Source organism: Alternaria viburni (genome assembly GCF_023758015.1).
Source record: "Alternaria viburni strain BMP 2772 chromosome Unknown scaffold_1, whole genome shotgun sequence".
Taxonomy (NCBI): Eukaryota; Fungi; Ascomycota; class Dothideomycetes; order Pleosporales; family Pleosporaceae; genus Alternaria; species Alternaria viburni.
The window spans coordinates 1,267,734-1,292,978 of NW_026055770.1; the positions used below are offsets into that span (position 1 = coordinate 1,267,734).

At 53.2% G+C, this 25,245-nt stretch overlaps 6 protein-coding genes across 6 annotated transcripts; 3 read left to right on the forward strand and 3 right to left on the reverse strand.

The window, feature by feature from the left end:
* Positions 1-1,471: 1,471 nt before the first annotated feature.
* J4E79_000468 (uncharacterized protein) lies at positions 1,472-4,079 on the reverse strand (the record flags this gene model as incomplete). The annotated part of the gene is made up of 3 exons (XM_049349384.1): positions 1,472-3,602; positions 3,647-3,903; positions 4,029-4,079. The coding sequence occupies 3 exons, from the start codon at positions 4,077-4,079 to the stop codon at positions 1,472-1,474; spliced, it is 2,439 nt and encodes an 812-aa protein (XP_049216171.1).
* Positions 4,080-4,397: 318 nt separating this feature from the next.
* On the reverse strand, positions 4,398-4,892 carry J4E79_000469 (uncharacterized protein; the record flags this gene model as incomplete). The annotated part of the gene is made up of 1 exon (XM_049349385.1): positions 4,398-4,892. One exon carries the CDS (start codon positions 4,890-4,892, stop codon positions 4,398-4,400), a length of 495 nt encoding a protein of 164 aa, XP_049216172.1.
* A 3,813-nt stretch (positions 4,893-8,705) lies between these two features.
* J4E79_000470 (uncharacterized protein) lies at positions 8,706-10,641 on the forward strand (the record flags this gene model as incomplete). The annotated part of the gene is made up of 4 exons (XM_049349386.1): positions 8,706-8,772; positions 8,800-9,057; positions 9,108-9,891; positions 9,945-10,641. 4 exons carry the CDS (start codon positions 8,706-8,708, stop codon positions 10,639-10,641), a joined length of 1,806 nt encoding a protein of 601 aa, XP_049216173.1.
* A 677-nt stretch (positions 10,642-11,318) lies between these two features.
* On the forward strand, positions 11,319-13,139 carry J4E79_000471 (uncharacterized protein; the record flags this gene model as incomplete). The annotated part of the gene is made up of 2 exons (XM_049349387.1): positions 11,319-11,683; positions 11,741-13,139. The coding sequence occupies 2 exons, from the start codon at positions 11,319-11,321 to the stop codon at positions 13,137-13,139; spliced, it is 1,764 nt and encodes a 587-aa protein (XP_049216174.1).
* Positions 13,140-13,732: 593 nt separating this feature from the next.
* Positions 13,733-17,379, reverse strand: J4E79_000472 (uncharacterized protein; the record flags this gene model as incomplete). The annotated part of the gene is made up of 2 exons (XM_049349388.1): positions 13,733-17,113; positions 17,176-17,379. The coding sequence occupies 2 exons, from the start codon at positions 17,377-17,379 to the stop codon at positions 13,733-13,735; spliced, it is 3,585 nt and encodes a 1,194-aa protein (XP_049216175.1).
* A 593-nt stretch (positions 17,380-17,972) lies between these two features.
* Positions 17,973-25,136, forward strand: J4E79_000473 (uncharacterized protein; the record flags this gene model as incomplete). The annotated part of the gene is made up of 2 exons (XM_049349389.1): positions 17,973-19,233; positions 19,297-25,136. 2 exons carry the CDS (start codon positions 17,973-17,975, stop codon positions 25,134-25,136), a joined length of 7,101 nt encoding a protein of 2,366 aa, XP_049216176.1.
* Between the last annotated feature and the right edge of the window lie 109 nt (positions 25,137-25,245).

Genomic DNA, 25,245 nt, shown 5'->3' on the forward strand with positions numbered 1-25,245 from the left:
GTGGATGAGTTGAGGCCTTTCAATTAATCGATGGAAGAACAGATTAAGCGATGGCAGAGCGTTCATAGTTGCCGCTCGTGGTGACGATGTTCCTGCTGGTGTTGATGCCCCTCGTGCCTGCCGGTGGAGCCCCGTCACGCCATTCCCGAAACGGCTAGCCCCACACACGTTCGAAATTGTGTCTCGCTAAGCTGTTGTCGATTTCGCTCTCGCACGACGAAACCGCGATCACTCCCACCCTCGATACTAACAACAGCGTCACCAGGTATGCTCTCCCGAATTGCTGTGTAGATGACCGGTTACTGACGATTCCTATTTAGTCCCCAGCCAAAATGAGTACGCCGCACTCCCACCCTCACCCGCAACCACGAGCTTCGAGACTGACTGCGATATAGCGAAGGGTACCTCCAGTTTCGGAAAGCGCCACAACAAGACGCACACGCTCTGCAGGCGTTGCGGTACGTGATACCTCCCTGGAAGCTAGCAATGGGAATGCGAAGGCACGGAAAGAGGCAAGGGCTAATTCAATGTCTAGGTCAACGATCCCTCCACATCCAGAAGCACACCTGCGCCTCATGCGGCTACCCTGCTGCTAAGACCCGCAAGTGTACGTGTACCTGAGACGCGCACACACAGAACGCGAAGATTAACATTGGAACAGTCAACTGGGGCGAGAAGGCCAAGCGCAGGAAGACCACCGGTACCGGCCGCATGCGATACCTCAAGACCGTCAACCGCAAGTTCAGCAACGGATTCCAAACTGGCACACCCAAGGGTGCCAAGGGCCCCACCGTCAAGTCCTCGTAAACGCATGAAGCTTAAGGTTGGCGACGAGGAGGAGTAGAGGCGCGATGAAGGCCATTCGGACGGGTGCATGATCGGAAAGCGGGTTCTTATAGGCAAATGGTATTGCTCGGCATGGGGCGTTCTGTCATCCCTCTCCCGGTTGCTGTCCACCTCGCATCACCAACGAGGATGGCATCACCGTTTGAGCGCAAAGCTCTGGAGGCATAACTACGGAAAATTCATCATGTTCTGTCACGAAATAAAAGCATGAATCAAGCCACCGACTGTGCCAATCAACCGCAGATGATGCACTGATGAGTTTAGGGAAGCGAAGGCTATCGAGGTCGTTAGATGGATATACACCGAGCGGAACACCGAGACCTCTACACGCTACACCGCCGAACGCAAGAATGTACGCAAATGGCTGGCCGATCCCGCGACCCATCACTCGAGTGCAGACGACCGTATCGATCACACCTGCGGATGTACCAACCTGATTGACAAATCACAAACAGAGGACACTGCCAGTTGCTATTTCCTGATCTTCCTGCCTATCCAGATAAACAAGTCTCGACTAACACACCAGCTGTTATACAAACTCCGCACGTGGCCCAAGTCGCATATCAACATGCACCAGTGCTATGAACACTAACAACAAATAAACCACATATTCTCGTTCCATCACTCAAAACCACCTCCTCTGCTCGATCTTCGTCCACCACCGCCCCTTCTCACCTTCCTCTCTAGGGCCTACAAACTCCAACACCTGGTTGCCTCTCCCGATCCTGATATCCAAATCGAACATGTCGCTCGCAGTTCTCCTCTCTTCCTTTACGCCGAGGCAAAAGCTCGCCCTCACACCTACACCACCCTTCCTCTCTTTAGCCACATCACTCAAGAACGGGCCAATGTCCCGCGCAACACGGTACGCGAGTGCAGAGGGTGTGAACTTGGTCCTGAGCTCCACAGCCCACCGGTTGAAGTTCTGAGCACGTGGCACAACGCGTGGATTACCAAAGTTGGGGAACTGACCTGGGTCGACGGGCTGATCATGAGTTGGCGACGCGGGAGGCGTCACAATGGTGAGTGCTGTCGAAGAAGGGGAGCGTGTATCGATCCAAGACTGGATGATCTCCGTGTCGCGGTACGAGTCTTCATACCAAGTCATCAGCCAGAATGAGATGACGAGTTGTTTGAGGTTGTCGAAGGAGCGGAGACCGGTAAGAAGAGGGTTGGTGATGGGTGTTGTGTAAGAGAGAATTGGGCAGCCGTTGTAGCCGCAGATCTTGAGCTCTTCAACTGTAGACGCGTGGTGCAGGGCGACAGTCTGGAGAAGGGGCGCTTGGGGTGGCCAACCGTAGCTCGGTTCGAAGGTGAAGTCCACAGGCATGGGGAACCCGCGACGATATGCGGCTAAGATGCCCGAAAGGTCTTCGTCTTCAAGGTTGTAGATGAACTCTGAGCCGGATTGCCCTGGGTCGATGGCGCTGAGTTGCTGTCCGCCAGCCCCCCATGTATTCCCTGCTGGGAAAGAAACGCCAATCATGACTATCTTCTTCAGCGGACACCAGTGTAATGCTCGGAGTAGTTCGCGCTTCTCGTCGCGTGGTATACCGCCTTCTAACTTGATCTGCTCGACTTTCCGCATGTGAGGCACGAATTCGTCGATGAATCTTCGCCGCCGGGTACGTTCCTGCATATCCTCTGCCGTCCTGCATATCGCCGTGAAAGGTTCCCCGGGCCCTGCATATTGCGTATCGATGCGAAGGTCCGTGAGCGTTGTTGCTAAATGGGCGACCAGAGCTCGAGATCGATTTTGTATGTCAAGAGTTGGCTTGGTGTGGCTGTACATTTTGTCCATCGGCCACCCGAGGCACTGTATCTTCGGATGCGCCTCGACGAAATCCAGAAAAGGTCCTTCCATTAGATAAACGTCCTTTGGGAGTACTGTGGGTGGTAAAACAGCATTGCGAATCTGGAATGCGCGCAAGTGCGGGAAACGCAGCCTGCTTAGTGCAGAGAGAAATAATTCAGAGTCAGTGGTGGAACCAGCGAGTTCTGTATCTCTTCGACGCCAGTGTATCCAATCCAGGTTGAGACTGGTGAGATTGGATGCGGAGCACGCGATTAGCCATTCCATTGGGGGCTTTGAGTCAGGCACGAACTGTCCAAGTGATGTAGGCTCGGAATGCACCGGATTCTCATCGATGTAGTCTCTAATCTCGGGAAGTTCCTCCCACATGATAGCATCGTATGCTCTGGCCTTTTCCGTTAACTCTTCTGTTGAAGACCGCGGCCAGCGTTCTGGCAGACCTTCGTGAGAGAAGTGGATAGTAGTTCCAACAAATCCTCCTGCGCCATTATGCATCTGGTAGTATTGTCCGCCACGGGAAAGCTTGAACTCGGAAAACTGTAGCCCCGGACATTGTGTTTGATCTGACATGTCCTTTCCAAGCCTGCGCAGCCGAATGCTCTCGAGCCCAGTAGCTTTGTTTGGTAGAAGCCGGCATAGCTCAGTCTTGTTGAAGCTGCAGCTCTCAAGCCAGAGTTTACGAAGAGGAACACGCCGTGGTCGCCCTTGATCAAGGAGGCCAGTGACGAGTGCGTTCGTCAGCTTGTAGTGCCCGTATACAATGCGCAGTGTATGCACGTTGATCAGATTCCGTATGGCAAGCTTGAGGAGTATGTGTAGTCGATCGTCTTGTGAGAGGTTGTCGGCGTCGAAGCGCATTCGTGGGAGTTCGCTGAATATGTTCGGAGACGGCAGGTGACATCGATGCGATAGTGTCTGAACCTTGGACGCGATCGCAGGGTTACTAACACGTTAGCACGTTTCTCGTGAAAGATTTTGGATACCTACGTCGCAAGTATGTACAGCTTCTGAATGATGGGTGTGTCATCATGCTCATCTGGCTCTCCACGGCCGCGTTCGCCCCATATTTTATCTGTCTCTTCGTTCAAGTGCAGCTTCCATTGGTCGACCAAGCAAACATGGCGCCACAATCGATCCGTGGCATGTTGATGGAATGTCTGGGAGACGAGAGCGACGTGTTTGAGCGCAGGGGTGTCGAGGTAGGCAACGATGAGTTGGAGCAATTCGCTGGGTAGAGACTGAAGCTTCAGAACAAATTAGCTCATCTTCGCAAATGTAGATAAGGGTAGAAGACGCCTAATACGCGCGCACTGTGGAGATAGCACGTGTTGAGCGGACCAGGCGTGCCCACGGGTATCATTGTACATACAGAAAGTGGGCGTTCTTCGGCCCTGGCGCCGGGTGGAGAAGGGGACGTCATATGGTCTGGAGAAGTACACATAGGCATCACAAGTGCTCATAGACGCGCATTCGCGCGAGAATACCGTAGGATTCAACTGCGTACGCGGGAGTGTTGTGAGCTGGATGCGTGAATTCGTCAAGTCTGGGCGGTGATGCGCATCGACGCCATCGGTGGGGTGCCACCCCACAAACCAAACCCCTGCCCAGCTGCCCAGCCATGTGAAAGCCTCGCACTTGACCGGCGCGACCTCCACCATCTTTGGACTGCATCTTGACTGTGACCGCTTGCATACCAAAATTGATGAATGGAATTCAAGAGGTAGCAGGCCCCGTGATCTCAAGCTTTCTCTTCTGTATCCTCCACCATGTCCTGTTGAATCTTTCGTTCACGAACCATCCTGTACATGCCAATACTAGGCGCCACATCTTTGAAGCCATATATTGGGTAGAGTTTCTGTGCCATCTCTTCAGCTACGAGGCTCACATATGCCGCCGGTGCGTGCTCATCCACGTAGTCCACAAGCTTCTGCATGATGCGCTTTCCCAGTCCTTTGCGTTGGTGATCTGGGTGCACCGCCACGTCCACCAAGATGAGGAACAGCGACCCGTCGCCGACCAGACGACCCATTGCGATGGCTTCCTGACCCGGCGCCGGAGTCTTGTCATCAAGCATGTTTTTGCGCTCGTATCCGACGATGCAGCAGAAGGAGTTGGCGAGTGACTTAGGTACGGCTTCCATGGGTGGGGGTGTCATGCCAGCGAGCTTTCTGAGATCGTGGTACGTTTGCGGTGTCGGTAGACCTTCGAGGATGACATACTGTGATTCGGCCATTGTATTAAAAGATTGGTGAGAGTGACGAGCTTCTCTTTCTGTAGGTGCGAGTGCCTGATATGCAAAGTTTCGGAGTTATCTAAGATTTCGGAATAAAGTGCGGAGCAACACACGCTGGCACGCCTGACACCCTTTCGCAGCGTTAGTCGTCGTTTCTTCCTGAAGTTCATCCCAGAAGAAGCGATTGATATTTCCGAATACTTCTGGACGCGATACTTTCGAGGTCTAGTGGCCTCGCTCATGAACAACAGTACTAGGCGTGAAGTCGAAGTGCACTTGCGCCTTCGACACGATGTAGAAAGCATGAGACGACTATACAGATTCGCACATGACCGCGCCAAACATCCAGCGACCTTCTTCTACCTCATCTGCAGAGGGTATGGAAGACAATTTGATGTCTCTTGAATGGACTTTTGTGGAAGATAAGTATTTGGTGCTTCAACCCTGACAGGTTGCTGGAAGTGCATGTCTTCTTACCAAACATGACTCTTTTACAGCGCTGATGAACTAGGCCGTCTTCTGCGCTGCTAAACAGAACTTCCATATAACATGTACCTTCATGTGTGTCTCAGTCTAACACGGACGCCCAGGCACGGAGTTCTCTACTCTCCCATAGTTCAAAAGCGACGTACCGGGAGATCACTGGAACGTCAGTGGATTCTAGTACAGCGCTGTGGTATGCGCTATCTTTGCTGTCCTCAAGAGCATTGAAAGGAAGAGTATCCTTGACGACAACCAGACATGGAATTGGTGACAGACGACATGTTGTACAGACACGTTCGGACATCCGCGACGCACGATGCTGCGGTGCAAGGGCACACCAGGCTGCAATCATTGGTTCATGATATTCATGCGGCGATTTACCACCATGACGACAGCCATTGTTTGAATTTTGTAAGTACGTGGGCTCACAGTCTACGTCTGCACGCCTTGCATTAGCCACGAGAATTATGGTCACAAGCATAGCGTAAGAAGATAGCGACTGTGTCTTTAGGTCGCCAATGATCGATCAGGTGGCCTCCGCTGCAGAGAGCGAATTACTACGCTCGGTCACTACCTTGCCTATCACTTCTGTAGAGGAAGTGACTCTAAGCCCTACGATCAATATCAGCGGTCTGGAGACGACACGAACGGAGTCAGTGGTCAGCAGAAAGATCCCCGCGAAGAAGAGAAGATGCAGCACATGTATTAGCAACACCACGAGCTTGGTGAAAGAGTTCCGATAAAGAGCATGATGCATCACTTCCTAGTGTGGTAGAGATTCATGCTGATAGCGGATGGCTGCTGTAATGGATCGTGTGCCGCGTGTTCTCGCCGAAGGCTGTGTTGACGACGCTCCCCAACCGCCGTAGAATCCGAGCTTGCGTATCGCGGTATGTCGTTGGAAGGTGACATTGTCATGGGCCACGGAAAAGTCGGGCCGCGCGTTCCACAGCTCCGTGTCGGATGATATCCTAACGTCGTGTCTAAGGTAGTGCGACATCAAAGCAAAGCAAAACTTGGTCAAGATGTGTAATACTGCAGATGTAAAGATTACCCTGCATAAACACGGACTTGAGATGAAGCCTAAGCGTTCTCGAAGCTGCACGGTTATGCAACGTCGAGATGCTGTAATGCCTGTGGTCGTGCAAATTGTGATAAGCTCAGTGCACATGACGTGGTGTTTCGTTCCAAAGTTAGCCTTGACACTCATCGGAACCTGGTTGTTGGGTACATGACGCGCAGGAATGACTGCAAGCTCGAAGATGCTGAGCAGCGGTTCTCTTCGAGTCAGCATCGTGTGACGATATTCGTCACCTCAGCCGCCGCACTATTCAGTGGGTTGGCAATTTTCTGGTTGGGGTTCTGGTATATTTTTGCAGTTGGGCCCGTAGAACCAAGCGACTCGTGGGGCTGACTTCGACCTGGAGCTCGTTGCCTAGGTGCATCTCCATGTTAACCTGAGAAGGTGGCGATTCGATCGTGGTATCTGCGCCTATGCAGACGAAACATCTGGAGTTTGCGCGTCGAGTGAGGACCAGCCGATCCGGATGTGGTGTGTTCTGCGAGGCCGTTGTGCGCCGCAAACTTGGCACAGAGCTCAAGCCATATCATTCGACGCAAGTGAGCATGTTGGGGTCGTCTTTGATGAGTATATCGGCATATCGGCAACCGCTATGTGATAGAACGACGTTCGTAGCGGCACCGGCCTAAAGAGTTACGGAGACAGCTGTAGTAAGTCGGTACCTGGCTAGTACGAGTACACACTAGCCGGGAACTGCTGGTAAAACAGCGGGTGAGCTACTTGCGCGATCCCTAGTGGAAACACCATCATTACTACAAATAGTACACTGATCTATCGTTTCAAGGAGTGATGTCGCAAACATAATGACTTCATGCTTGTCCTGAGGAGCACGGAGCGAAAGCGATCTTACTTTGCTTCGAGACAGGTGTTTCTGTCATACACGCCACCGTCAAGATATGCAGACTTCGGCGCGGAGGAGGTCGCGGTCGCCGACGAAGGCTTTTGCGCCTGGGCGTGGGTGAGACAATAGGCTCAGGGTCCAATGCAGGGCAATATGACGTGACTGAGCAAGAGCGATGAGAAGCCTCCATGCGAAGTTGGAGGGAAGGCAGAGAATCTCAGGCGCGCCGGACTTGCAACGTCGGCTCTCCTCACTTAGATAACATCCAGGGTTGACGCTTTTGGGAAGAGGACGCGAAGCGAGCAGGGGCTTTAGGCTGATGGTCGCAAATGGGGCGATCCGCACGACTGCCGGACGATCATTGGTTTTTAAGGCCTCTGAAAATAGATTAGCCCCATATGCAACAACACCATCAGCACCGATCATCATCCTGACACACGACAGCCAACTGTCACAATACTCGTGTTTCCAAGACGGCCGCATCCTTCGGATTCATCGCCGAGCTCGTCAGTTCAGCCCACCCAGCCAGCATCAGCTGTACCTCTTGCCATGTCCTGGCGATCTCCGGTGGCAACATTGCATGTGCAATTCTCGCAAAGTGTCACACGTTCAATGCAACCCGTATCTGCTCACTGAGTTCAGGCAGAACATCCTTAGAGTAACAGCTTTCTGGCCTTGACAAATTGTCTTCTTGCGACTATCTTCGGAACGTCTGACGAGTCAGTCACTTACCGGTGACCAGGACAGCAAGTTGCCCAGAACGATCCGGAAAGGAACATCGTCGATGTACACCGTTCCAATAACGCAGCTCTCAGCGATCGCCCTGGAACTTTCCTCAGGGTGTTCCTTATCAGCTTGGTCCTAAGCAAGCTAGACGAAAACGGTCGCGTAGGATTCACATACTATGCCTGCCTTGGCACTGATGCTGCATACTCAGCGCAGCCAGAAAACTCATGGTCCTTGCAGACCAGTGAGCTGGTCAAACAAGCGAGGCTACTTTTTGTAATCACAGGCGTCATGCTTGTTAGAGGACATGATCCACTCTCTCGGCTCTGACACGCAGCGTCCCGTAGCTGCGCACGGAATATCGGTACTCGAAACTATCCACAGGAGTAGGCTTACATGCTCAGGCAGTGACCCTCCTGCCATGGAACTTACAGGTGCTATATGTAGTGCCTCATGCACCCGCATCTCTTCTTAAGGCTGCACATCTTTCGTAACCCAACTTCTTGGTCCTCGTCACGCTGGGTGTGATTTCTTTTCCTACGGACCGTTTGCCATTATGGGGCTTCCTTCAATATTACTAGCGGTAGCTGTTCTGGGTGCATATGCACTCTACAGGTACTGGGATTCATCTCGTCGTCATAGAATACCGACAGGCCTAAAGCCTCTACCAGGACCCAAAGGTATGGATCTTATTTCTCCGTCACATCGCATAGGCGAAGGTCTACTGCTGGACCCTGATGATCACAAAAGTAACTTGACTAACCAACATATACTAGGCTATCCCATCCTCGGCTCAGTACCTGAGGTGCCTGAGAAGAACGGTTTCATCAAGTTCGCGGATTGGGGCAAGCAATATGGCCCGATCTATCAATGCGACCTGGCTGGCCATAACCATGTCTGGATATCTAGCGATCAGATTGCAAAGGACTTGCTTTCGAAAAAAGCGGCCATCTACTCCGATCGACCGCATATTCCCTCTTTGATCGACGACAACCGTTCAAGCGCGCAATATCTCCCGCTTCTCAGTCGAAATGGTAAGTCACATCAATAAACGCCTAAGACCCCAGTGTCTAACGCTTTCCAGAGGGCCATACTCGTCAACGAAAGTTTGCGAACATCATCATGCGTGAATCGGAAAAGGCTGCGTTCCATCGATACCCTGAAATGGAATCAACACGCATGCTGACCGAGCTATTGGACGCACCTGATCAATACAACAACATCCTTGAGTCGTTCATCTCTCGCGTCACCTGTCGACTGGCCTGGGGCCACAGCGAAGGTAGTGACGAGCTGAAGCAACGCGCACGCGAACTTCTCATCGGTGTCTCGCCCACTGGTTCTCTGAGCAACAAGCTTCCATTCCTCATGTCACTGCCAGACTGGCTTTCCCCACCCAAGGCTTGGGAGAGGCGACGCGCGACAACTGAGCGAACATGGTTCCAGACCATGCAAGAACAAGTCGTGAACGATGTGCAGTCTGGACAAGCAGCCCCATCTTGGATGAAAACCTTCCTGGATGGTCGTAGCAAATGGGGTTTCAAGTCCGATACCGAAGGCGCATATGCTGTTGGCATGCACGGCATCGCCGGAGCTCTTACTATCGCCGCTCCGATGCAGACGTTTTGTCTGGCCATGACACACTACCCACAGTTCTTGCCGATGTTACACGAGGAACTCGATCGTGTCTGTGGAGACCGGATGCCACGTTCAGAAGATAGACCCAATCTTCCTTTCTTGCGAGCCATCATTCGCGAGTGCATTCGATGGCGCCCACCAGTCCCCACTGGCATTCCCCACTACCTGATTCAGGACGATGAGTACAACGGCTATCACATTCCCAAGGGCAGTACCATTCATCCTTTGGAGTGGTAAGTTCACCTCTATTCTGACTGGTGTTAACTAATCTGACATGCTTCCTTAGGGCCATCTCCCGTGATCCTGATCTATACCCGGATCCAGAAACCTTCAACCCTCTTCGATGGATCAAACCGGAGTACCCCACCTACCAAGAACCTCTTTCTCAGTTCCCAACTATAATCAACTCATCACAGTTCGGGTACGGCCGGAGGACTTGCACAGGGCAAGCTGTGGCAGATGAGGATCTACTGATTGGCATCGGCGCTATTGCGTGGTTGTTCGACATCAAGAAGTCATCGGGCGATTCCATCATCATGCCGGCCATGAGCCCCATGAGGGCGGAACATACAATTGGCATGAATGAGAAGGCCACCACGTCAGACGAGGAGCTCAACACAAGTCTCAACACAACTGAGCCAACTATGGCCGAAAAGATCCTTGCAAAGTTCACATACCCTGGATCTAAACCAACGAACGACGCAACACTGGAAGAATCAAAGCCCGCTGAGCTGATCAGTCAGCCTCTGGAATGGGGCGACATCACCAAAAAGCCCGAAGACCCGACACTCGACTACTCCATCCTGCTCATCGCGAAGCCTATTCCCTTCAAATTTGATCTCAAGCCTCGCGACACGGTGCGAATAGACACGGCCCGCGACCTCTTCAGAGAAGGCGTCGCAAACGGTGACTATCCTGAAGCGAGGGGATATTGGGGTGCAAACCAGGGACGTGATATGCCTTTGGGCTGGGCCAAAGTTTGAGACACGCTGTTCGTGATTTGCAAGCCCTGCAGATGCAGGCTTATTTACCCTTGTGCGGGGAGCCGGTGCTGATCCTGCAGCGCCGATCATGGGTATATAACGGCGACAATAATAATTCGTATGGAGGGATTTTGGCCTCCCAGGTGCGGTTGAGCTATAGCTTGCTCCCGCGTGGCTGGGGGGAAGGCGATGCTATCGCAGTCGCTACGTAGTTATGATCTGGACATACTTGACCAGCTTTCCTTAGTATATACCACATGTCTCCTTTACTTAGAGCCTCAATACCCAATACGAAAAGTAATCAATAATGGCACGGCTTGCATGAGTTGATCCATGGAGTAAGAAGACCCTCACCTGACAACTGACACATGTTGGCATACATCGGGCGAACGCGTAAAGCACGTAGCAGCTTACTCTAGACTTGCCCCTTTCGTTGCTGACCATCACGGCCTGGACGGCGTTGGGCTGAGGGCGGACACGCTCTGGGTGAGACGCTGTACACGTGACGAGACCAATCTGCCCAGGTTCCGCCACACCCTCCAGCCACAGCTCTGACATCACGCATCTTCGGACCGAACGGCCGCAACGCGACATCGCCCTTCCACAAACACCACACTACATCTCAATGCGCCCACGATAGTCCTGCTAAGCTCACCGCGAGCACGAATCGCGCAATCATGTTCGGCCTCCAATTCACCGCCACGCGCACGCAGATCGCATCGTACCTCTTTGGCGTGGCGCTCTTCAGCATAAGCTTCCTCGTCTTCCTCAATAGCTCTATATCCTTTGTCATCACACAGCGCATCGGCCAATCGCGCAATGTCGGCGATGCGGTCGGCACGCTGGGGTTTGTGGATGAGCTGGTAGCGCTTGTTGCGTGTCCGGCGTGGGGACTGCTGAGCGACCGCGTGGGTGTGAGGAGTGTTGCGGTCATGGGATACAGTATCGTTGGTGTCGCGCTATGGGTCCTTGTGCAGGCGCGAAACGTGTATCCGGAGCTGTTGCTTGCGAGACTGCTGTTCAGTCTGGGTGGAAGTGCGACGTAAGTTCCGAGAAGTTGGGCTGTTTGCACAGGCTACTGAGGCTGATGTTTGAACAGCGCGACTATGGTGACGGCGATTCTGCCCTCGATGACTCTCGTCAAGGATGTCAAACCCGATCCGCGATCGCCGACGCGTAGCCGTGGCAGGTCGCATGCGCCAGCTGCTTCGATATCGTCCGAACTCACGATCACGCCCGCGCGTTTCCGCTCCAACTCTCCGGAAGATCATACACAATACACACCTGCGAAGAAGAGTTCGGGCGCATCTACGTCACAGCTTGCTGGTTTGGTGGGCATGTTCACAGGCTGCGGCGCTTTAGTCGCACTGTTCGTCTTCCTACCTCTGCCAACACAGTTCCAAAATGCTGGCGAGCGTCCCGCAACAGCTGTAGCAGACGCTTTCTACGTTGTAGGGGCCATCGCTTTTCTTGTGGCACTGGGCTGTTTCTTCGGCTTGCGCGAACTACCGGGCGAAGAAGCGAAAGGCTGGAAGCGCCTTACCAGCAGAGGCGACTACAAAGACGTAGACTCTCATCTGACGCGCGACGTCGTACTATCATACCCTGGTCTCTTCCTGGAAAGTGTCCGACTCGGCTTCACCTCCCCAAACATCGGACTCGGCTACGTCGGAGGATTCGTCGCGCGCGCATCTTCAGTCGCTATATCGCTTTTCATCCCTCTCTTCACAAATCACTACTTTCTGCAGACCGGCCGCTGCAAAGTCGATTCCAACATTCCCTCAGACATCAAAGTCGCCTGTCCCGAAGCCTACAAACTTGCTGCGATGTTAACAGGCATCAGCCAGCTCATAGCACTCATGTCTGCACCTCTTTTCGGCTACCTTTCCGGTCGATTCCCACGATACAACATTCCCTTGCTAGTAGCAGCTGTATCTGGCATAGCAGGCTATTCAGCCTTCGGATCGCTCACGAGCCCAGACTACAAGAGCGAAGACGGTACAGGCGCGATCTTCTTCATCGTAGCTTTACTAGGCACCAGTCAGATCGGCGCCATCGTTTGCTCCCTCGCCCTCCTCGGCCGTGGCATTAACAACGACGAACACAGTTCCGCGACAGATCTCCACAACTCGGCTTCCGCATCCATTGGAACCACGTCGCATCCATCCGCAGGCGCCACACCACCACACAGCGCGCCCATCACCCCTCTGGACGAAAACGCTCCTTTGCTTCCAGAACACATACAATCCTCCCGCTCGGCCTCCGCGTCAAGACGAGCATCATCGCACAACCACATCAAAGGCTCGATAGCGGGGACGTACAGTCTGCTGGGTGGCTTTGGTATCTTGCTGCTGACCAAAGCGGGTGGTGCGTTATTCGATAGCACGGGACCTGGTGCGCCGTTCTATATGATGGCTGGGTTCAATGCGCTGCTTCTGGTGGTTACGGTTGGTGTCAGTGGGTTGCAGGGTGTGAGGAGGTGGAGGATGTCGGCTTGAGGAGCTTAGGGCTGGCGTGTGTGATAGCATATGTATGGTATGTGTACGAATGGGATGGTAACAAGGCGTTTGATGGGGTTTCACTGGCTGCCAGGTCAGATATGGACGAGGCGGGGAGTATATACCCTCTTGCAATGATATTGGTAATCGAACGATTGCACGCATAGTTCTCAGCGCTTGCATCACAAAGGAATACTCCGCATAAATCTGTGGAATTGCTTGTGACCTTGTGGTCGCTAATGTATAGTTGCTCGAATCGTGCTAGCAATGCCTCAATGTCTCATGGTACCGTATTCAAGCCCTCTCTAACAAAACAAGTAGCCAGGGTATCCTAATACACATATCACTCATCTGACCCAAGCCGTCTTAAACCATTTCCAATCCTCTTCAGCCACATCCAAATCCAAGCTATTCCTTCCGACCTCACTTCCCACCCCTCCACCCCATCTTCCCCAACACATCCCCCCAATCCAACACATCAACCTTGCTCCTCGGCGCATCAGCCACACTCGGTCTACCAGCCAGACTCTGCGGCCACGGTTTCTTTGGATCGACCTAAAAGGAAACACACACCTTAGCCCATTGTTCTCTTATCACTTCTTGGCCTTGGGCGTGGAACTCACTATGGTGCTGCCGGTCCAGGAGGCGCTGCGTTGCATGGCGAAGACGAAGTCGCGGTATTTGTCGCCGGTGCTTGTGGTGGTGGGGGCTGGGTCGGTTGGGGTGGCGGTATTGGAGGGGGAGTTGTTGGTGGAAGGTTGGCGTGTGGGTCGGGTTGTGGAGGGTACCCGTTTCGTGGGATTTGGTGGGCGTGGCTGGGGCCGTGATGAGGATCCGGATGAGGGCGAGCTGGGTCGGAGAGGGCTTTGGGCGTGAGGACGCGGGTCTATAGGAAGGGACTGGCGCGGACGGGAGTGGGCGTTGTTGACGCGGTCATGTGTGGGTTTCTTAGGCTGGTTGAAAGAACCTGGGAGTGACTTCCTTACTGGTTTTGGCTTCGGAGCAGATTGAACGACCGGTTTAGGCTCGGCCATTTTTGCAGCTGAACCACCACTAAGCTCCTCTAGTGCCCTTTGCAACGTCTTGGTGTTACCGATAATGCCCTCTTTGTACAAGGTGTCGCGGATGTCGTTCTTGTAGAAGCGATGGTATGGCTCCGGATCTTCCCCTTGGCCAATGCAGTCCATGGCATATTGCCTGTAGTCTGTCCTGTTCCGTATGATGAAGTCGTCCCACTGCCATTTCGGTACCATCTTGTCTTCTTGTTCCAGTTGATACATCTGCGTGCATTGGTTTCGAAAGTGCTTCTCATCACCATCATATTGCGGATAGGCGAACTTGAAGGACTGGAAGACGGTTTGGACATCATCTTGGTCTACTTGCTTTGAAGATGCTGGTGGAGGTTGCATATGTATCGGAACGGGACCACGAGGTCGATTATCACGGGAGCGGCCTTGTGACTGAGGATGTGTTGTGAGCGGCTGGGGAGCTGGGTTTGCAGCGGGCTTTACTTGTCTAGGACTCGGTTCGTCATATAGATCCTGATGCCGAGGGGACATGCTGGGCGATGGCTCCTTTTTCTCCACTTTGACAGCACCGTCAATATCCATTGCATCTGAATCTTCCGTGGCAAATCTGCTCGTAGTCTCAGGTCGACTGTCAAAGCTTGTGCTAGAGTTACGTTGCTCCCGCCATCTGCGTAGAGACTCGTCTCGTTCTTTGCGTAACGCAGCCACTGGGTCGATTGCAGACGGAGCCTCGTCTCCAAAACCGACAATTTTGATTTCGCGTCTCTTAGATTGTCGACGTTTGCTCTTGGTCGGCGAACTAATGAGCTTGCGCTTGGTGGATTGTGAAGCGAGGTGAGGTACTGCCGGTGATGACTGTACGCCACGGTTTTCCGGCGATAGATGCGTAGATTTGGTCGTTGCATGGGAGAAAGATGTGGACTTCGTCCCTTGATCTAGCCTGTGTTGCGATGGCTGTGCAGCAGCCGTCTCGCCATTGAGATCTTGTGCGTCTGGGATATGGTCTAGCATCTCTATATCTCCAGCGTCATCGCCGTTGGGGCCTTGGGGTACACTGCTAGGCACTTCAACTCCCTTGTGCTTGTCGCCTGAACTTTGCATGACCCCAAGCTCGGCAAGATCAGAGAGACTAGGCGTATCGTATGTACTATGGACTATCGATGTAGATGATTGCTGTTTTGGCTCGCCGCTTGAGCTTTGGGCGCCTGGGGCATTCTTGCCTTTTCCATATGGAGTTTCTTTCACTTGAACAACTACAGGCGACCGCAAGGGATCAGACTTTGGAGCATTCCCGATTGCCGATGTCTCTCTTCTGTGCCGTGTAAGATCTTCGCCCAAGGCTTGTGGAACGGATTCTTCCATGTTCATTTCATCGTCAGAATCTGCGGGTGCAGCTGGAACGGGTGGCGAGGATGATGGACCAGTTGGCTCGTCGTCATCTGAAATCTCGACGACAGAACGATTTTGTGACTGCTTGCTGGCGGACATTGGCTGTGACGCAGAATCCTGTTCTGAATGAGATGCGGGCTTCTCGATGCTTGAGTCAGGAGGAAGTTCTTGATGGACTCTTGCTGGACGTGGTGGAGGCTCCGGGGACGTGCTCCAGGACCTCTCCCTACCGGCATCACTGTCGTCTTGAGTAGTCACGGGCTCATCATCTTTTGTCCTCGCAGATCTGTCATTTTTGGTAAAGGCAGGTTCATCATCTTGCGTCTTTTGGGGCAGAGACTCGGGCGATGGATCGACAGTCTCTGCAGACGGATCTGGGTCCGATTCATCGTCAGTTTCAGCGCCAGCTCTCTCGTCAGCCATCCGATGACAAGCCATGAGTATTGATTGCGGCATGTTTCCAGCCTGGAAAGGCTGAACCCCGGGTTGAGGTTTTAGCCAACTGGTTTCCCTGTCCAGACAGTTCCGCTGGATTCTAGGTACCTTTAGCGTCTCGCTATTGAAGATCAAGTCTGCCATCCATGAGCACGGAGGCATTGTGTCATTGTTATCCTCGATCAGGCTTTGCTCAGTGTTTTGATCCTCGGTTCGAACGTCTTCGGCAGCTTTTGCAGGTTCGGGCGATACCTCATGGACCCGTTTGACCCTCTTTTTCCCATGGTTGGACACAGGCGATGCGGGACCTTCGTTCCCAGCTTCTAGTGTGAACATTGACTGTCGTTGCAATGCATCTGGCGGTGGTTCGAGAGATTCATCTGCAGTTGGCGTATCGTCAGTTTGTTGCTTACCGAAAGCTGACTGCACGAAACCGTTCGCAGAGGGCGCCCCAGGTTTGCGGGCGTTTGGATTGGAAGTTCTGCCGAGAAGACCTAGCAGCCGTTGTTTCTCATAGTCGGTGTTAGCAGCACCTGGCCGTATCTCTTTTCGTTGGGTGTTACCGCCTAAGACTGGCTCCAGCCGGTTCACTCCTATGACCTGCGGATCCTCGTTACCTGCATGAGGACGGGATGGGAGAGGCAGTTGTGTTCCAAACGGCAGTTGAGTGCCCATGGTCTGTGATTGGAGCTCGTTGCCATGCGGCATGTTCCCATCTGAACCCATGTTATCCGCCGTAGCGTCGTCGACTGCTTCTAGGTCCGTTTCCTCAGCACCAGATGCCAAGCATCGGCGGTCCTCTCGCTCGCGGATATGGCGCAGCTGCTCTAGCAAAATACCAGTCTGATCGCAAGCATGCAGTGGCCTCAGACTCTCACGCTCCAGATTCTGTACGCGTTCGCGGTTATCGCCCAGCCAATCGATCCGATCTAGTATCAAGCGCAGTCTTTCGCTCGGCGGGCCGTACGGGGTGAGGCGGATAGTGAAAGTGCGGACGGCTACTGTGGTGCCGATGGACAGGTGCGATAGCGCGGGGAATGCCTGGAGAAAGTTCCGAGCGCAGTCGGACGTGAATTGGGAGAGGATCTGAGCTTGGCCGTCGGTAAGTGTAAGAGGCGAGACCTAGTACAAGTGATGTTAGATGTAGCAGCAGCGATGGGCGCAGTATCACCTGCCTTGAGTACCAGCAGTGCGCTGTTGCGGTCAGAGTGGACGTAGTTGATGATATCAAGAGACGAGCCGTTATCGTGGTACACGTCCCACTGCCTGTGCAATTGGGCTTTAACGCCAGACCGCTTCTTCTCAAATGTGTCCTGGAGCCACTGGTTGCCTAGCAGCAGCTGGGACTCGAACGTTTCTTCAAGCCAGGCGCTGAGGCGAAGGGCCATGCAATGGGATGTCGCGGCGCCAGTGGGAGACGCGACGCGTTCTGGTCCCGGCGAGATGTGCGGGGAGGAGGAACAACAAGCCGTGTGGGGACTCGTGGAGAGAACATAATAGAGTCCTGTCTAACTGAAAATAGCGGCTGATGCTTCACTCGTCCAGCCAGGCGCGTTTGATCTTGGACCACCATTCACGGCGGCTGCATCTCGTGGCTGGAGGGCATGAATTCATGCCGAGGGACGTGGGGGCGGAACAGCGAGCGGAATTCCTTGGCGGCTGCGCGTCATGGCCCGCCGCGTTTCCTGCATGCCTAGCTAGCTGTATGCACCTCGTGATGCTCCAGCTGCCAGTGCCGTCGTAGCTGACTACTGTCGGCGCCTGGAATCTTCTTCCCCATTCCCATGAAGCCGAAGCAACACACGTGTAACGAATCATCCGCCATCCTCGACTCCACCTCCCTGTCCGCCAGACTACCTAGGCATGATCCCGCCTGAAGCCTGATGCTGTTCACCACAGGCCACTGTCGGACGCCGATTCGTCTGGACACACTCGATACTTCCTACTGCACCCGCAGACTGCAATTCCTCTGACGGCAGCCATGTCTAGAGACTCGCGGCGGGGCTCGTTGCAGCCGCCTTCGCTCTACCAAATGCATGCCCAGGCATCACGCTCCGACACGCTTACCACCTTCGACGACTTCACTGTGCCACCGGCCCCGAGCTCAGTTGGTGAGCCCAAAGGCATAGACTTGGTACAAGGTGGCTTCAGTGGACTGTACAGTCGCCTGAGAGCTTCTGTAGGAGGCGTCAGAGAACAATCACAAGATGGCAGGAGCGGGACTTCGCCGGCCTCCAAGTCAGCGGCTGTCACTCGAAGCCCAGGGGGGACTTCCGTGTCCTCACCCGTTGTCACCTCTAGGCCGTCGTCGCGCATGCAATCTCCAGCAACAGCCAACTTCCCCGACGCCCTGCCTCCCTCCCGCGACTCCAACATATCTAGTACTACGCTCTCCAGTAAGACGTCCATGAACGCGTCTAAGGCTTCCCTCGGTACTGCACGGTCCCGGAACTCAATGACCCCGAGCGTCGACACGGGGCATACAGCAAAACACGACGAATCCTCGATTCTGAGCCCTATGGGCCCCCACTCTAGGAGCCAGAGCACCTCCACCATCGACTTACCAAGAAGCAACACACCGAGAGATCCTGCGCTAGGAGCCCAACGGCTAGATTCCCCGCGCTTCGCTCCAAACCGGGACAACGTTGCTAGGAGACAGAAGGGCGACTTTGACCTTGCAGGTCAGGAAAGTGACGATACCGATGACGATGATATGGTGCTCGTGAAAGGCGAAGGTCAAGCGGGTGATAGCGCCAACTTCAAGGCCGGGTCAGACACCCCGCGCGAAAGTCTGAGCAGAGTCAGCTCCCGCGCCGACAGCCAGTATCAACCCACCCGTTCTGCGCCAAACAAGCCGAGGGAACAGCCTGAAAAGTCCCCCGAGAGGATTCAACTCGGTCGCAACAACACCGCTAGCTCCCAAACTACCATACACGCACCGGAGCCGCAGCGTCCCCCCATGCTCCATGTCGGTCCTTCACACCTCCCAGGCTACCGGCCTTCCAGGGCCTCTTCTTCTGACGGGTTGAGCTCTATCATCACGACTTCCACGATACGCACTCCTGCTGTTGCTCCTATCGAAGAGATTCAGCGACAAGCCCAGGCTGCGCCTGCGGTACACAACATGTCAAGAAGCACTTTCACTCAAATGCGAAGAAAGATCCTAGACCGCGAGTTCTGGATGCGAGACGAAAATGCTAAAGCTTGTTTCAGCTGCGGTGATGCTTTCACTACTTTCAGACGTAAGCATCACTGCCGTACATGTGGGCAAATCTTCGATTCCAAGTGCACGTCTATTGTGTCAGGTAAGATATTTGGACAGCAAAGCAACCTGAAGGTATGCAAACCATGTGAGGGTATCATATACGGCCATGACGATGACTCTTCCGACTACACTGATGATGGCGACCAAGCCTCTCTTTACGACAACGGGGACAGGACTCAGTACTCGGACGACGACGAGGCTGATCATGTTGAGAGTGATCATACAAAGATCGGAACACCGACCATCAGCATCCCCATGTCTCGGAAGGTGGGCAGTGAAAAGAAACGCCGGTCACATGTCATAGAACTTGGTCCCCAAACTTTGACTCGTCCGAGCTCTTCGCGATCTCTGCGGTCTCTGGGCGGGAGACCCCGTTCGTCGAGCCACAAACGACACCCTTCCAAACACCAACACATGCGTAATGTCAAGCATGACGATCGCGCGCCCTTCCATCAGTATCACGATAATTCACGCAGTCAACCAAGCCTGTCGGCCTTCCACCACGATAACATAATCGACCCAGATCTTGCTCCCTTCATGTCGGACGAGGGCTCGAGCGAAGAAGATCACGCCAGCATCTTCGCGACTCTGAGAGAAGATCCTGCGGCTGGCGCGAATTTGGATCATGAAAGAGGTGGTTTAGGTGGTCTGTTGGCAGCCATGAGAAAAGGAAAGTCAAGGGCTGGTGATAGGAGTGTCATAGGCGCGGGCCATGCTCGAGATGCAGATAACATTAGCATCACAAGCCGCAACGGAAATCGACCATCTCGACGAAGGAATCTGAGCGTAAGCAGCATAACTCACCGAGCCTCCCCAAGGCGATCGAAAAGCAACACCCTACTAAGACCTTATACCGGCTACGGCGGTAGCGGACCGGGAACACCACAACTCCAGCCGTCTCCTTCACCAACACCACCCGGAGGGAGAATCACCCGTAGCGCATCAATGCAGGGTATGACACCCAAGGTCGAACTCAACAAGGCCAGTCTAGATCATGCACGAAAGCTCCTGATACAGATGTTGAACGACGCTGGAGTACCGCACGCGTCCAGTTGGGAAAAGGCCTTGATCCCGATCTTACGACAGTGTACAGATGACGTCAATCCTGATGTAGATAGAGGAGATGACATCGACGTGAGGAACTACATCAAGTTGAAAAAGATCCCGGGTGGTAAGCCAAAGGACACCGCATACGTATCGGGAGTGGTCTTTACCAAGAACGTTGCCCTGCGGAGTATGCCGCGCAATATACCCAACCCAAGAATCGCCATCATCACTTTCGCTATTGAGTATGCGCGACACCAAACACACTTCATGAGCCTTGAGCCCGTCATCGCTCAGGAGCGGGAATACCTTCGTAACCTCGTAAGTCGTATCGCAGCTCTCCAACCCCACGTCCTGCTCGTACAACGTAATGTGTCTGGCTTGGCACTCGAATTCCTGGAGAAAGAGGGAATTGCCGTAGTCTACAACGTCAAGCCTACAGTACTGAACGCTGTCGCGCGATGCACAAATTCGAAAATGATCTCATCCGTCGACAAGTTGGCCATAGACCCAACCCATCTTGGGTCTTGCGGCAGGTTTGATGTCAAGACCTACGTGCACAAGAATGCAAGGAAAACCTACATCTTTCTGTCTGGGTGCCAAAAAGAACTAGGCTGCACAATTGTTCTACGAGGTGCCGAGAGTCATAACCTGGTCAGGTTGAAACGCGTTACTGAGTTCATGACGTATGTCGTGTACAATCTTCGGCTCGAGACTTGCCTGATGCGCGACGAATTCATAGATACACCAACAGCATCCATTACTGGTACTCTCGCCTTGGACCGCCAAGATCAAGACGGCTCACGAACTCAAAGCGGTGGAGACGATACCGCTTCTCAGCCTACTAACGCGTTGCATGATGGGAACGACCTGCGATCTAGCGATGCTGCACCCTCTTACTATAGCGACATGGTCGAAAACCACCGAACAAAGATCCTCTCTTCTTCGCCATTCGTCAAATTCATGCAACCTTATCTGCTCGAACAGGCCCGCCAGTACGAAGCAAAGCTTGGCCATCTGAAGAAGCTCAAGAACCAGTACACTGCTGATGAAAGTGACGAAAAGCCCGGTGAAATTGGCCAGAAGTTCGAACTCGTACAGCCCGAGATGGTCCACACCGTGGTGGAGAAGGCTTCAAAGCAAGTTCGGGAATTCTTATCTGCAGTGCATGCATCAGAATACGACAAGGCACTGAATCAGTACCTGACACAGAAGCGACAGTGGGAGCAGTATCTCTCGGGTAACACGGATCTTTACGACCCGTTCAACCACCAGAAGATTGCCGTACTCTACAGTGTTGTCAATACTGTAACCTCAACTCCCTGCATTGGACCGGAAATCATCGCGCTTGGCTTTTACCAAGAACATGATTACGACGATGGCTTCACGCCAGACTGCACATTGGGCCAATACGTGGAGGACTTGTGCACTTCAGCCAGTGTTGCTTGTGAAGTGGGCAATTGCGACCGGAGAATGCTCGATCACTCTCGGCAATACGTGCATGGAGAAGGTCAGATGACGGTCATTGTCCAGAAGCACCCACCGAAGCTGAAAGGCATGTATCAAACCATTCTCATGTGGAGCTGTTGCCGAATATGTGGCCAGGAAACGCAAGCTTTTCCCATGTCGGAGTGGAGTTGGAGATACTCTTTCGCCAAATACCTCGAGTTGACTTTCTGGAGTACTAAACTGCATCCACGAGCGGGTATATGTCCCCATGACATTCACAAGGACCACGTTCGCTACTTCGGCTACAGCAATGTTGCTCTACGTATCCAGTATGACCCCGTACCGATGTACGAGGTCATCGCTCCCAAGCCGAATGTGACCTGGAAAGTGGATAGCGACCTAAGGTTGAAGAATAGCCAATATTCGATGATCGAGGAGAAGTTGGACTGCTTCATGGACTCGCTTCGCGCTCGTATCCAGGGGATACATGTCGAAGATGTCATTCCAGAGAAGGTGGATGTTTGCCGCAAGGAAGTTGAGATACTTCTAAAACGCGCGAACGAGGAACACGAGTGGCTGAAATCCAAACTCCAAGACAAGTACATGAACTCCAAATACTACGAAATCATCCCCATGAATCGCGCCATTCGCGCCATTCAGGAAAAGGCAATCGCCTGGGATGTGACTTTTCTGGAGTTTGAGCAGCAGTTCTTCCCGTCCGAGCGAGATATTAGGAGGTATGCGAACATGCAACTGAAGAGATTCTTGGAGCGGGATGAGTCTACGAGCTCTTTGGCATCTGTGGACGAGGGCGGGGAATCAGGTGCGGACGATTCGTACATCGATGAGAAGGATGAGTCGATTGCGTTATCGCCGAGGCCATCTAATCTGTCACCAGAAATGGCCCGCGACATGTTGAGCTCCGTTGTCAAAGAAGAGAGTTCGACTAGCGATCAGCCTGCGGACGGGGGAGAACAGACGTCTGGACCCACCACGCCCCCTCTGACCAAGCCTAGTTCAGATTTGCCAATCCAGACCCCGCGGGAGGCACTTGAGCGAGAAGACGTTCGTCACCTGGATCTTGCAGTGCCCTCCAACTATCCTGAGACACCTGCAGTCGGCAACGAAGAACTCACCAAGACACCAACTGTTGCTTCTGATCCTAACAAGTACGACGAAGGGTCGCCTACACCTACCAGTCTTCCTAGGGTAAATCCGATTGATAAGTCGCTTGCTGAAGCGATTGAGAACATGCCGAGTAGCCCATCACCATTGCCGTCAGCTTCGAACATCACAGCTGAAAGCAAAATTCCGCGGCTGGTCGAGCCCGGTCGACGTGAGACGCCGGCCCGGCCAACAGCACTTGTGAGAACACAATCTCAGCCTGGAAATATTGCTAAACATATCGGCCCTTTCCCAGGCTCATCTGTCTCCAACAATGGGCCCACTAGTCCGAAGCCGAACTCCAACGACTCTACAAAGGCTTTTGAGCGTATGACAGAGCGACTTGGGCTAGGGCTGTCTACCCCAAAGCAATCCAAGTCCTCATCTCGCATACCCCGATCTATACCTTACAAGAGCCAAAACAAGGTATCGAAGATTGCCCAGCATTTCGAACAGCTGTCACGAGAATTTCAGAACCAGCGTATGCGCGAGAGACGTAACGATCGAGCTAGGCAAGTGCGCGCGTTCCCACTTGCCTCCTCTAAACCGGTGGTCGAGGTGTACAAGAATGTTCATGACGCTGTACAAGAGAATGAGGATTCTGATGAAGATCTGCGTACTCCAACTCCTCCTCGGGCGAGTCTAGACAACAGTACACTTGGCGACAGCACCTTTATAGAGCACACAGGTGACACAACAGCATCTCAGTCACCGGTTGAGAGGCGACACCCTCATGATGAAATGGCCCAACTTCCCAGCAGCGATGAGTCACCCAAATCTCCAAGCCACTTTCCATCAGATCCCGAGAACGACATCAGTGATACGGAGACGACGCCAGAAGACATTCCTCTACCGGAGAGCCTCGCGGGCTCTCAACTTCTGAGTCTAAGTGACTCGCAGCTGGAAAACTCTCTTGAGCTCCCCAAACACGAGAAGAACACATTACTCAAGATTCTTACCAGTTTCTGGTCTGAACGATCAGCAAGTGGATGGACGCCGCTTGAGTATCCATTTTCACAGATCGAGCACGTCTGGGAGAACTCGGATATCATCATCCGGGAAGACGAACCCAGTTCCATTATTGCATTGGCGCTGTCGTGTCCAGATTATGTTGCCAAACGACAAACCTTCCGCGATTTTACTTCAAGTGATGGCGTTATGGAAACGTTTGAAGAGTCAGTCGAACGAAATCTACTGCATGAAGAAAACCACAACATCCGCTACAGTTTCACCAATCGTGGGGTAAAGGCGCACTGCAAGATTTTCTACGCCCAATCTTTCGACGCACTCCGCCGCAAATGCGGTGTGGCAGAACGCTTCGTGGAGTCCCTCTCCCGCTGTTCGAAATGGGATTCCAAGGGCGGGAAATCCAAGTCAATCTTTCTGAAGACCCTCGACGACCGATTCGTCCTAAAGTCACTCTCTCCAGTCGAAGTTCAAGCATTCTTCAAGTTCGGACCCAATTACTTTGCCTTCACGCACCAGAATCTCTTCAAATCGCTACCCAGCGTCATCGCTAAGATGTTTGGCCTTTTCCAAGTCCAGATTAAGACACCCACCGGTCGGGACTTTGATTGGTACATGCTTGTTATGGAGAACCTTTTCTACGATCGCGAACCCAATCGCCGCTACGATCTCAAGGGCAGTATGCGCAATCGCAAGATCCAGGCCACTGGCGAACGAGATGAAGTTCTTCTCGACGAGAACCTTGTTGACATCATCTACTCTGAGACACCCATCTTCGTCCGTGAGCACACCAAGAAGTTGCTCAAAGCTAGTGTGTTCAACGATACGCTTTTCCTATCACAGAACAACGTTATGGACTACTCTCTCATGGCAGGCTTTGACGACACACAACGCGAGATCATCGTAGGCATTATCGACTGCATTCGCACCTACACTTGGGACAAGAAGCTAGAGAGTTGGATCAAGGATCGCGGCAAGAACAAGCCTACCATCACGTCGCCGCGTGACTACAGGAATAGATTCAGGATTGCGATGGAAAAGTACATCCTCCAAGCGCCCAATTGCTGGCACCAATTCAGTGGTAGGCTCGTTGGACAGAGCGTCGATGGACGAAGGGCGCTGGTTGAGGGCAGAAGCAGTATGGAGGCTGGGCACAAGAGGGGCGTCAGCGGTAGTAGTGCGGCAGGATCGAGTACGGTAATGGACATGGGACGCACGTTGGCGTACGGTGATGGCCGTAATGTTCGGAGGGCATGATTTATGTTAAATTGATGACCATGATTCTGTTAGGTAGCATAGCGCGGGGGTATGGAGTTCTAATCTGGATACGTCTAATGACCAGGCCTAATGTGACAACGCGCGCCCA